Source organism: Epargyreus clarus, unplaced genomic scaffold, assembly GCF_041222505.1.
Source record: "Epargyreus clarus isolate Ecla_fem2 unplaced genomic scaffold, WU_Ecla_fem_2.2 ptg000013l, whole genome shotgun sequence".
Classification (NCBI taxonomy): Eukaryota; Metazoa; Arthropoda; class Insecta; order Lepidoptera; family Hesperiidae; genus Epargyreus; species Epargyreus clarus.
Window position 1 is genome coordinate 7214398 of NW_027332221.1, and position 13390 is coordinate 7227787.

The window sequence follows — 13390 nt, forward strand, 5'->3', positions numbered from 1 at the left end:
TCATTTGTGAAAGATTATTGATTGACATAAAATCTACAAACGACAGTCCTAGTTTAGATCTGTAGTTTGTAGGATAACACGGACTACCTACAGATTCACGAGACCAACCGATAAAGCTCATATTGAAGTCACCTAATACAACCACCTGATCATTCTGTTCAATAATTTTGGTAGTATTTTCTATAAAACCTGACAAGAGCTCAAAGCTGACGGGTGGTGGCAGGTATACAGCGCAAATAGCGATTTTTCTGAAAGTATTATTAATTCTGACTTCAATGGATACCCATAAATCTTCTGCATTACTTTCCCAGTGAATGTGCCTGGATGAAGGAATATGTTTAGATACTGCAACCATAACACCTCCTCCGTCCTTCTTTGAGCTCTGTGAACATAATCGATCTTTTCTGTATGTAACATAACGTTTATCTATAAATTCGCTGTTCACAATATTACTATTTAGCCATGTTTCGGTAAACACGATTATATTATAATTATTGGTTAAAATATTTTTAAGAACAGCTTCCGTCTTTGTCCGCAAGCCTCGCACGTTTTGGTAATAAATTGTAATAGACATTTTAATAGAAATAAACCAAAACATTAGATAATTAGACTAGACTAGACAATCAATTTAAGACTTTCTTCGTTTTTGATGTAGATAGCCGGACTCTGTTCGTTTTTCCTCGCAAAGATCCTTCCGTCTCTCACCCAAATAAACTTGGTGCCTGTTTCCTTTGCTCTCTTTCGAGCCGCCGCATGGAGGTATTTATTTGTGGGCGTTAGATGTTCGGAAACAAACACTGGTATCCGAGGACCACCAATTCCCAGATGCTCTGAATTCAGTTTATCGTCACGGTTGCTTTTGTTGAACTTAATAACTGCAGCAAGTAACTCATCGCGACGGCGTTGACAAGTTAATTTAACAATCACAGAACGTGGACGATCGTTCTCCTTGTTGAACTTCGCTACTCGTGTCACGTGCATTATTTCACCGTCACCAATAGGGTTTCTTACTATAGTACCTAGTTGTTGTATGGTTCTGACTAAATTTTCAGATTTGTGTTCCGGGATCCCATTTATCTCCACATTTGTTGCGCGCACGTTCTGCTCTACTAGTCCTAAACGATCTGGTAAATTCTTTACTTGTGATGATAGATAGTCATTTTTGGAAACTAGGCTGTTAATTGTTTCATTTTTCTCATTTATTGTTTGCATAAGTGTATCATATTGCTTACTAAAAAATGAAAGAGACTCATGAAAACCGGATATTTGTTGTACAATATTGGCTAAACGATCAGAAACCAGTTGCGTAATTGTCTCCGTGATTTCCTGTTTAATTATAGAGCGTAAGTTTTCTTCAGTAACAAATGATCTATCCCCATCTGATCTTGATCGTTGTTTTTTGGTTCGTACTGTTACATTTCTCTCTTCTCCTAATATTTGGTCAGAATCTTCATCTGAAGCTGCACGACGATTTGTGGCACGCACGGGGGTATTTGTGTTGTCGGATTTTGGTTCCTTGCTGCGACATTCTGGACAGGTCCAGGTCGTTTTGCGATCTTGATCCAAAAGGTAAAATCTCTTGGATGATATGTTAGCACACAGCAAGTCATAACTTAGTTTGCATGTGGCGCAAAGCATGAATTCCTTTTTAGGCAGTTTATTTCTACATCCAGAGCAAGTCTTAACGGTAGTAGCCATTTTGTTAAGTTTTCTGTCTTTAAAATTTTACAAAAAATGTAACTATTTTTCTTTGTCTTTAATAAAATCGAAAAAAAAAAATATACAATTAAATTAAATTAAATAAAAAAATAAAAAAAAAATATAAAAAAACAGTTCTCGCGGGGTTTGAACTCACGTTCATGTTCACGTTCACAAGACACAAAACTTCAGTGTAGTGCGAGAGACTACACTGAAGTTTTGTGTCTTTGCGCCACACTAGCTGCAAGGTAAGCTGGCGAATTTTAGTATTACTTCTTAATAGGACTTTGTTAAAAAAGTCGTTATAGGTAAATTGTGTGTAAAGGGTCCAAAGTCCAATCCTTTGTTTACCGTGCCGAGTTTTAGTGTCCCAGCGGAATATTTTAGAATTTATTTTAAGTCTTCTCACTTTATTTCACAATAATTGATCACAATTTTTGCACAGTTTTGTAGCTCGCAACTTCCTGGTTCTAGTAGTGTAACTCAAGTATAAATTGGAACTGTTTTGATGCAACAATAGATTTAAATAACTTAGAATAGCAATAACACGCCTGCACTGGTATTATGCGTACGACGAACGAAGAGATGAGATTATGGTGAGTAGGAGAGTAAGAAACAAGAGATAGATTAACAGATTTAAGGATGTCTAGAAGCTTCATGGACCTAGAAGAATTGCATGAGACATCAGTATTAAAATCTCCCATGACGATGTGATGTGTATACTCTGAACAGACGGATTCTAACACATTCTCAAGACTGAGGAAGTAGTCTGTGTTAGGCGGACAGTAAACGACACCAAGCACGACTTTGGCACCACGGACTCTAACCTCAAGGAAGATATACTCACTTGAGACGGAATAAGGGGAAGGAGATATGGCGAGGATTTTATAAGGAATATTGCTCCATAAGTATATAGCAACACCCCCTCCACCTTTACCCGTGCGGTCATTTCTTATAAGGACATATCCAGGGAGACTATAAGAGACAGAGTTTAAAGAAGGTTTTAGCCAACTTTCAGAAATAAGTATAGCATGAATCGAGGTTGCAATAGAAAATGTGTCGAGAAGGTCTGTATAGTGAGAAGGAATGCTTTGTGCATTTAAGTGACAAACATTAAAGGAAAAATCTAGAAAACCTATAGCGTCTTGTAGTAAGTTCCCAAGAGTAAGTGGCTCACTATAGGAATCGTTGCTCAAATTGGAATGAAGACTAATATCACAAGCAGAAAAAAATGAATTGGCATCAGAATCATCGGACATACCAAGCGCTAATGCTTAGTATTAAATATTTCCTATTAAATAAATAAAGTAAATAAATAATATAATCTAATTAAGTTACAATAAAACTTTATGTTAACTGCACGTCCTGCCGGTAAAAATGATAGAAAAAAAAAACAATAAATAAAATATTTTTAAAACAAGGTAACAGTACTGTACAACCACACAATATAGCACACTGCTCAATAAACGTACAAAACGTTAAGAAAATAAATAGTATTGTTAAACAAAATTAAATGGTTGTAAGCGTACGTACAAAATTAAATGGTTGTACGCATTCGAGGAGTGCAAGGAGAGCTTGTGCAATGCAGCAATGCTTGCACATCCAGACTCCTCCTTAGAACTAGGGTTGGTTACAGACGCCTCCAATACTGCCATCGGTGGAGTCCTACAACAACGTAGGAATGGTCACTGGGAGCCTCTAGCATTTTTAATCGACTTCAAAAAGGAGGTGGTTATCAATTCGGCCGGTATCTTTTTTTTTTTTATGTATGTACACGAATTACTCCGCCGTTAGTGGACCGATTTCAATAATTCTTTTTTTATTGTATAGAGACCAGCTGGAAGTTGGTCCCATTTAAATATGGTTAGGATCCATCGAGGGGTTCTGGAGAAAATGAGGGGAACTCCTCCACCCATGTAAATATAACAGCCATAACTTCGCCGTTTATGAACTTATTTTAATGCCTTTACTTTCGTGTGTGTACAATTGCTACAAGTTGGTCCCATTTAAATATGATGAGGATCAGAGTGGGTTCTGGAGACAAAATATGTAACTCCTCGACCGATGGGTATAATTGAGTTTTGTTTGAAGATATTTGGTGTAGATTCTAATGAAATTGCAAAACCAGTTTATCATTGACTATTTAAGGGTCTGATAATGTGGCTCGGAGACAAAATATGTAACTCCTCAACCGATGGGAATAATTGAGTTGTGTTTGAAGATATTTGGTGTAGGCTCTAATGAAATTACAAAGCCAGTTTATCATTGACTACTTAAGGGTCTGATAATGTGGCTCGGAGACAAAATATGTAACTCCTCAACCGATGGGAATAATTGAGTTGTGTTTGAAGATATTTGGTGTAGGTTCTAATGAAATGGCAAAGCCATCATTGACTATTTAGTTAGGTTAGGTTGGAACATATAAGACAATATAAAACTAAGCGAGCAGGGCGCGGCAGCGCTCTGCGAGCGGGTGGTTCCAACCAATGTAGACTCAGACCTTACCTTCATTCATGATCACGTTTATACAATTTTATATTGTATTAATATAAATGTTAGTATGTCATCACTAAAAAGGGTGAAAAAAAAAATTTAACAAAAAAATACAACCGACTTCTATGTCACTACAAAGTAAAAAATAATTGAAATAAATGTGGGTTTAGTACATATTTCTGAAGTCGGCGCTCATATTAGACACGCTGTTTACATCGTTATCCAACGTTATTGAGCGCCGACTTCAGAAATATGTACTAAACCCACATTTATTTCAATTATTTTTTACTTTGTAGTGACATAGAAGTCGGTTGTATTTTTTTGTTAAAATTTTTTTCTCACGCAAGTTGAGTCCGTCACAAACCAAATATTCACCATACGACCGTGAACTCCTTGGCATCTATGAGAATATAAAATATTTTCGACACATGCTAGAGGCTACCCATTTTACTATTTATACAGACCATAAGCCGTTGTGCTTTGCGTTCCACGAACATAATTGCACACCGCGTCAATTTAGACATCTGGATTTTATAGCACAATTCACAACGGACATTAAACACATATCTGGTAAGGACAACATCGTTGCTGACACGCTCTCTCGCATAGACGAACTGTCATTGCCAGTTAACTTAGAAGAGCTAGCCCGAGAACAACTGACAGACCCGGAACTAACTGAGTACCTATCAGGCGATAGTTCACTTCGCCTTGAACGGATGAGTATTCCTGGGTGCCGCACGGAATTGTACTGCGACGTCAGTACACCGACGCCCAGACCTTTCGTCCCCAAAAATCTTCGTCAACAGGTATTTAATTGCCTTCACTCACTCAGTCACACGGTCCCAACGTTTCCACCAAGCTCGTCGCGCAGAGCTTTGTTTGGCCTCTCATGCGTAAGCAATGCCGTGAGTGGTCCAGGTCATGTTTGAGTTGCCAGCGCACCAAGGTAAACAGACATGTCACATCACCTTTCGGTACATACGATTTGCCTTCGGCGCGTTTCAGACATGTCCACCTGGATCTGATCGGCCCATTACCACCTAGCGGAAACTTTCGATATTGTCTCACAGCCGTCGATCGCTTTACGCGATGGCCGGAAGCTATACCGCTTACCGAAATCACAGCTGAGACGGTAGCCAAAGCGTTCATAAGCTGTTGGGTGTCACGATTCGGTTGTCCCACGGACATTGTAACCGACCGTGGCAGACAATTTGAATCAGCTTTGTTCCAGCAATTGTCCCAGTCCATCGGTTTCCATCACCGTAAGACTGCCGCGTACCACCCACAGTGCAACGGCTTGGTGGAACGATTCCACCGACAGTTGAAGGCAGCTATTACCTGTCACGCCGACGTGAGATGGACCGAATCCTTACCCTATTTTCTTCTCGGCATTAGGAGCGCCTTTAAAAAAGATCTTAACTCTTCTTCCGCTGAGTTAGTCTATGGTGAGCCACTCAGACTCCCCGGCGAATTTTTCGGTCACAATGTGCCAAATTATACGACCGACATCACAGACTTCTCGGCGCGCATGAAGTCCTTTGCCGAGAAGCTACATCCCGTCCCAACCCAACACCATTCAAAAAACAAAATCTTCGTGTATAAAGACCTTGCCACTTGTAGTCACGTATTCCTAAGGGAAGAAGTGTTACGTGGTTCACTTCAACCGGCCTACACGGGACCACACAAAGTTCTGAAGAGAGGTGCTAAGACCTTCAGAATTCAAATAAAAGGGAAAGACGTCACAGTAAGCATAGACCGATTAAAGCCAGCCTACTTGCTGTTTGACGATTCAAACGCCCAAGCAAGCTCTGATTTTCCTTCCGATCCTCCCTCTGAACCCGATCTTCAACCTCCTATCCCAATTCCCCAAGACTCCTTTCATACAAAGACGACACGCTCAGGAAGACAGGTACGCTTCCCTGATTATTATCGCCCGTAGACACGGTCTCTGGAAGGGAGTGTTGTGGGTAACTTACATTATTATGATTATAATATTTATTTATTTTACACTTAACATTTCACATTATTATATTTCATATATTTATTATATATATACTATTTACCTATTTACATAACACTGACATGCACTACATATTCATACATACATACATTCCTAACACATTCACAATTATAAAATAAATTAAACGGACAGGCATCGCCGCGCGACACTAATTAATAGTGTTATTAGTTAAGAAGACACTGCACGGTGCCGTATAGCTAGACATAGGCGCGAGCGCATCTTCGCGCTCGCCACGCCGCCTCGGCCCTCGCCGGCCTCGCCAGTCGACCCAATACCGTCCGACGCGTTACCTGTGCCACTCGCTCCTCGCTTTTATATGTTCGCTTCGCGCGCGTATTTATTGTTAATATTGTTTCTTGTGCCTAAGACTTTCTCTTGCTATCGCTTCTTCTTCCTTCTATTTTTGTGTATACTGTGTATGTGTGGAACTGAATAAACTGTGTCTTCTATCGTTTGTGGACTTTTATATTTCATAGAACTCTTAGTAGATAACACCATCATTCACCATCCCACGCTACAGTTAGTTCGAATTTTAAAAGAATTACCGTAAAGATAAGGCCGAAAATGTTTTACAGCCCATACAATTGCTAATAATTCCTTTTCAATTATCGGATAATTTCTTTCAGCTTTATTTAGGCTCATACTTGCATAAGCTGTAGGTTTTAGAACCTTATTTGATAGAATTGCTCCTATGGCGTTATTTGAAGCATCTGTTTGAACAATAAATTCACTTTTTCTCGAAAAATCGGGATACAGCAATATGGGTGGTGATAATACATCGTTTTAGGTGTTAAAATGCTTTTTGACAATACTCATCCCATATGAAAGAAACATTTTTCCGACATAGCCTGTTTAATGGACTTGCTTTTTCTGCAAAATTAGGGACAAATTTTCTATAATAATTAATAAATGCCACAAATCTTTTAACTTCGTCAACGGTTTTTGGTTGGGGATAATTTTTCACAATGTCAATTTTTGCCGGATCTGGTTGAATTCCTTTATCAGATACAATATGTCCTAAGTAAAGTAACTGTTTCTTTAAAAAATCACATTTCGCGGGGTTTAATTTCAAATTTACTTTACGCAAACGTTCAAATACATCCTGTAAATTTTTATTATGACTATTTAAACAACTTCCGAAAACTATGAGATCATCCATATAAATAAAATATTTTTCATATGTAAGTCCTACCATAGCCATATTCATTATTCGCGAAAACGATCCTGAGCTTGTTTTTAGTCCCATAGGCATACGTGTCATTTGAAATACTCCTGAATTAAATGCAATATATTTTATTTATTTATTTATATATTTATTGTAACACAAACACACGGTTAAGGTACAACAGGGCAAACTTAATGCCTGATGGCATTCTCTACCAGTCAACCCTTGGTGAGTGGAGAGAATTTGCGGCAGGTGTCAAAATACATAAATATTGTAATACTTACTACATATATAAATACATATCCAAATATATACATACACACATATATCTAAAATATAATAATAAAATATTATAAATAAATATATATATATATATACATATATATTATAGGTGAAGAGAAAAGAGATAAAAAATGCTTTATATGTCAGATGAGGAGCTCAGATACTCTCGGACAAGTTTTTTAAATATCGCTTTGCTTGGAGCTTTTCTTATGTGCACGGGCAGGGCGTTCCAGAGCAGAACTGCCTGAACAGTAAAGGAAAAATGGAAGAAGCCACTATTATGTGATGGAATATCTGCTTTTAAATTATGAGATGACCGAAGCATTTTATCGTGAGTTAAGTGCCGGTACTGGAAAGAATCCTTCAGATAAGAAGGAGTATTCGTATCATAAAGGATAGAATAAAGAAGGAAGAGAACCCTAGAGTTACGCCTCTGACGAATAGTAAGCCATTTAAGTTGGCGACGAAATAGAGAAACGTGATCATATTTTCGGAGACCAAATATGAATCGAATAGAATTATTGAGAAGGCGCTCTAGTTTATTAAGAAGAGCTTCGGTCAGATCTGGGTAGCACACGTCTGCATAGTCAATAATAGGCAGAATAAGAGTGTTGACAAGCATAAGCTTGGTCTTAATAGGAAGAAAGTGTTTTAGACGATATAGTGAGCGCAGAGTGGCGTTGACCTTTCGGCATACTTCCACAACTTGCGGATACCAAGTCAAAGAGTTGTCGATATAAAGCCCAAGATTTTTCACTGTTTGAGCGATCTGAATTTGAGAGCAGTTGTATAAGATAGGTGGTAGGGAGCTATAATCTACCCTTGTCAGCAACCTTGAACTACCCATGACGATCGCTTGGCATTTGGCAGGGTTAACTGAAATCCCATGGCGCAATGACCAGTTATAAATGACACTTAAGTTAAGTAGTTAATTGTATCAGGCGTTACTTTGCGGAAATCCATGCTATTAAGTTAAGATTAAAACTACTTCGCAACAATCCGCTACAAATATGTATGATGGTATATATTGCATACTGCATGGTTTAAAATATATACCATCATACATATTTGTAGCGGATTGTTGCGAAGTAGTTTTAATCTTAACTTAACTTAAGTTAAGATTAATTGTATCAATTGCGCCATGGAGATTATTCAAATCTGCTTGAGCGTAAAGTTGCAAGTCATCTGCATACAGATGATACGAACAGTTGAGAACAGAAGTTATGGAGTCAATAAATAGAGAAAATAGTAATGGTGAGAGAATACCGCCTTGCGGCACGCCAGTCTCTAAATGAGCCCAATCCGAGGTGCTATTGCCCATACGAATGGATTGCTGGTGTCCGCGAAGATAAGAAGAGAACCAATCCAAGACAGAGGTGGAGAATTGGAGATGGGAAAGGTAGGCAAGGAGAATATCGTGGTCGACCGTGTTAAAAGCATTGGAAAAGTCAACAAGCACCATCACCGTGAGCCTTCTATCATCCATTCCTTGTCTGATGTCATCACATACCCTTATTAGAGCAGTGGTGGTGCTGTGACCAGAACGGAACCCGGACTGATATACACTCAGCAGGTTATATTTTGATATATGAGAGGAGACTTGCTTATGTACACAGGCTTCCAGAATCTTAGAGAGGAACGGAAGAATAGATATGGGCCGATATTCGTTAGCCAGCACAGGATGGGGTACTTTGGGAAGTGGACAAACAAAAGCATTCTTCCAGATAGTGGGGTACTGTCCAGACCTTAGAGAAAAGTTAATAATATGCGTAATAACTGGAAGAAAGCTATCGATGACGTTGAGAATCATGACCCTACTTATTTCATCACATCCTACAGCCTTGGATTGGATACTAAGAATAACCTTTTTGACCTCTTCCTGACTAACGGAGGAGAAGTCGAATGTTGGGCAAGGACAAGATTGCATTGAAGCAATGGAAGCTATAGTGAGAGGACGGATTGCATTGTTCAGGGTTTATACTTTCCTTTTCTAATTTAACGTTGTAAAATCCATTATATAAATCCAAATGAGTAAAATATATACTTCCAGATAACGCGTCTAATATTTCACACATATTTGGAAGAGGATATTTATCATCTTCAATCATATTATTTAATTTACGGTAATCTATGACTAGTCCAAGTTTCTTTTCACCGCTATTATCCATCTTTTTTGGTACTAATAGTATTGGACTAGACCAAGAACTGTTACACTTTTCTATAATGTCGTCCTGTAATAACTTATTAATTTGTTTATTAATTTCCTCTTTTTGAGAATGCGGTAACCTATAAGGTTTTGTAAACTCATAATAAGGTAATTTGATGCTCATAAATATCTGTAGTAGACATTTTGTCTCCTTTTAAATAAAAAATATCAGGATATTTACCACATAAATTTTCAATAGATATTTGCTCTTCCTTATTTAAATGTTTTAAATTTAATAATGAGAATAATTGCTTTACTCTATCAGCGTTTTTTGTTGCTTTTTCAAATGAACATATCCTATAATCACTTAATTTATGAATAGTAGGTATTATGTTTGTCAAAGTTACTATTTTTTCGGTAGTATTTAATATTTTTATAGGAATCAAACCGTCTTAAAGGCGTCGCTATAGAACTAGCCATATAAATCCCTTCGTCTAACTCTTTAGATCATATTACGCATTCTTCTTCAAAATCAGTTTGAATATAGTGTAAGGATTCGCATCGTGGTGCAATCTCCCAAGTCCTAAGTGCACGAACCAGTTTCAACCTACATTCTATATTTCTATCCGTCCACAAGTGATTTCTAAAATCTATCAATCTATATATATAAAAGCGAAAGGATACTCACGTTCAAAACGTATTAATCAAGGTTTTGACTAAACTACTGAAGCTACAATCATGAAATTTGAAATATAGCTTCATTTTATGATGTAGATGCGCATTAAGAACGGATTTTTTGATATTCCACCGTTAAGGGGGTTAAATGGGGGTTGAAAGTTAGTATGAAATTCCCCCAGTTATGATGTAAACTCTATGAAAATCGGTATTTGGGTTTTCGATTAAAAATAATTAAATACCTATTTCACCATATATGATTTTAGACTAAAATTATCGCGGAATTGAGACATTTTATTATGTAACGGGTACGGGTAAAATGTCTATTTCACCATTTTTGGAAAATCAACCCTTAAGTTGGTAAAATAAGGGTTGCCCGCTAATTTTAAAATTTGCCAATTTGAAAGCCAGCACTATGAAAGTTAGCCGTTGCTCTACTTATTAGATATAGTGGAACTTTAATTCTACTGTTTATGGAAAATCAACCCCTATGTGGGTTGAATAAAGGTTGTAAGTTTGTATGAAAATCCCTCAGTTTTGATCTAATCTCTATGAAAATCTGTATTTAGCTTTTTAGTAGAAAATAATTAAACACATATTTCATGGTTTTTGGAAAATCAACCCTTAAGTTGGTAAAATAGGGGTTGACAGCTTATTTTAAAGTTTGCCAATTTGAAAGCCAGCACTACGAAAGTTAGTCATTGCCTTACTGGTTAGATATAGAGGAACTTTAATTCTACCGTTTTTGGAAAATTAAGCCTTATGTGGGTTTATTTATTTATTTATTTATTTATTTTATTGGACTATTAACAGAAATACATGTTATATTATGATGTAACAATATGTGTCCTTAAATATCTAGTGCTTACATGTAATTCCACTTATAAATAGTCACAGCATGCATTAACAAAAGTACGATAACTAACTATAATATTTGTTAAGATTGAAAAAAAAAATCAACTTTAACAATCTTATTATTTGTGACACTTTAAGTATGGCTACGCCTATTGGGACGTAGACAAGACTTTAACAATTTTGGCTTTGAATTTCCTGACATTATCACTAAACACTTCAATGGATCCGTCTTTAGATACAAGTTCCTTGTACAGCCTGCTCAGTCTCGGTACGAGGGAACAATGGCCGAGATTGGTTCTGTAGGTCTTATGGGTGAGCAGAGCAATGGGAGAACGCGGAGCACGAGAAGGAACTTTAAAAGATATTTGACTCAGCAGTTCCGAGTTGTCCATGGTCCCGTTTAGGAGCTTGTGCAAAAATACCAAGTCATGAAGTTTTCGTCTGTCCGAAAGGGAGTGTAACTTAAAGGTCTTGAGTCTGGTGTTGTAAGGCAATTTTTTTTTCTGTTACAGTAGAATAAAATTTTGTGAATCGCCTCTGAATGCTTTCCAGACGATCCCTATGTACTTGATAAGTTGGGTTCCAGATAATCGTGCCGTACTCAAGTTTGCTTCTAACTAAAGTATTATATAGTAATATTTTGGTCTTGCGTCTTTTAAACGGTTTCGCATTTCTGAATACGAACCCAATTGATTTGCGTGCGGATCTACAAATATTTTCTATGTGATCTTTAAACTTTAGCTTAGCATCGAATGTAATTCCCAGATCTCTAACAAGTTTACTCTTCTGTAATGGGATGTTATTTATAGTGTAATCGCCTTCGATTTAAAGAAAGCTTACGTGAGAAACTTATAAATGTGCACTTGGCAGGATTAAGATCCATGCCATTAATTTTACACCAATCTGTGACTCTGTCAATGTCATTCTGTAGAGAGGCAACATCGTTATAATTAATGATCTCTTTTCCAAACTTAAGATCGTCTGCGAAGATGTAACATTTAGAACTTTTGATACAGTCGGTAATATCGTTTATAAATATGTTAAACAGAAGTGGTCCCAGAATTGAGCCTTGCGGAACGCCTGACGTTGCTCTATATATCTGGGATGAGTAACCCCTGACTGCGACATATGAATGTCTATTATCCAAATAAGACGAAAACCAAGAGAGAAGTGTTCCACCCACTCCAAAGGAGGATAATTTATCCGTCAGCAAATTGTGATTGACCTTATCGAAGGCTTTCGAGAAATCTGTATAGACAACATCCACTTGTTGTCTAGAGTCCACAGAGTTCGTGACATAGTTCAGAAAATTAGATAGATTTGTGATGGCGGATCTTGCACCCACGAAACCGTGTTGTGTGTCTGAAAGTGAAGGATGTGACGTGATATAATTGGGTATATAAGAGACTCGAAAACCTTCGACAAAGTGGACAGTATTGAGATCGGTCTGTAATTGCTAACATTGTCACGATTACCCTTTTTAAAAATGGGTACGATTCTGGCGCGTTTCCACATATCAGGAAAAAATTCAGTTTGGAGTGATTTGTTAAAAATAAGGCAGGCGGGTAATGACAGGGATTCTGCACATCTTTTGAGTAGTAATGGAGGCAAGTTATCAGGACCAGCTCCCTTATGTATGTCGAGTCTTTTTAATTTTTGAATGACTTCATCTCTTGTGACATTGACATAGCAGATGGCGTTGCAAGAAATGTTTTCCACCTTGGTATGTTTAGCATTGGAGAGGATGCTATTGTCATAAACTGAGGCAAAGGAGTCAGCAAACAAGTTACATGTACTAGGACCATCTGTAGCAACCCTGTCATTATAGATCATTATAGTCGGATAAGTGTTTGGTGATTTTCGGATGTTTTTTAAATGGGTCCAAAAGTATTTGGGATTTTTTGCTAAGTTATCTTCAACTGACTCTAAATATTTTTTATAACATATGTGTATTAAATTGTGGCTATTGGATCTTAAGGTTTCGAATTTTAGTATGTCTAGAGGATTTTTATACTTTTTAACTTTTTTCTGTATTTATTTTTTTCTTTTAACATAG

The 13390-nt window shown here is 37.3% G+C and overlaps 1 protein-coding gene across 1 annotated transcript; it reads right to left on the reverse strand.

Moving 5' to 3' along the window:
• Positions 1–615: 615 nt before the first annotated feature.
• On the reverse strand, positions 616–1574 carry LOC140746802 (uncharacterized). The gene has a single exon (XM_073078899.1). It carries the CDS (start codon positions 1210–1212, stop codon positions 616–618), a length of 597 nt encoding a protein of 198 aa, XP_072935000.1. The 5' UTR covers positions 1213–1574.
• Positions 1575–13390: the final 11816 nt, after the last annotated feature.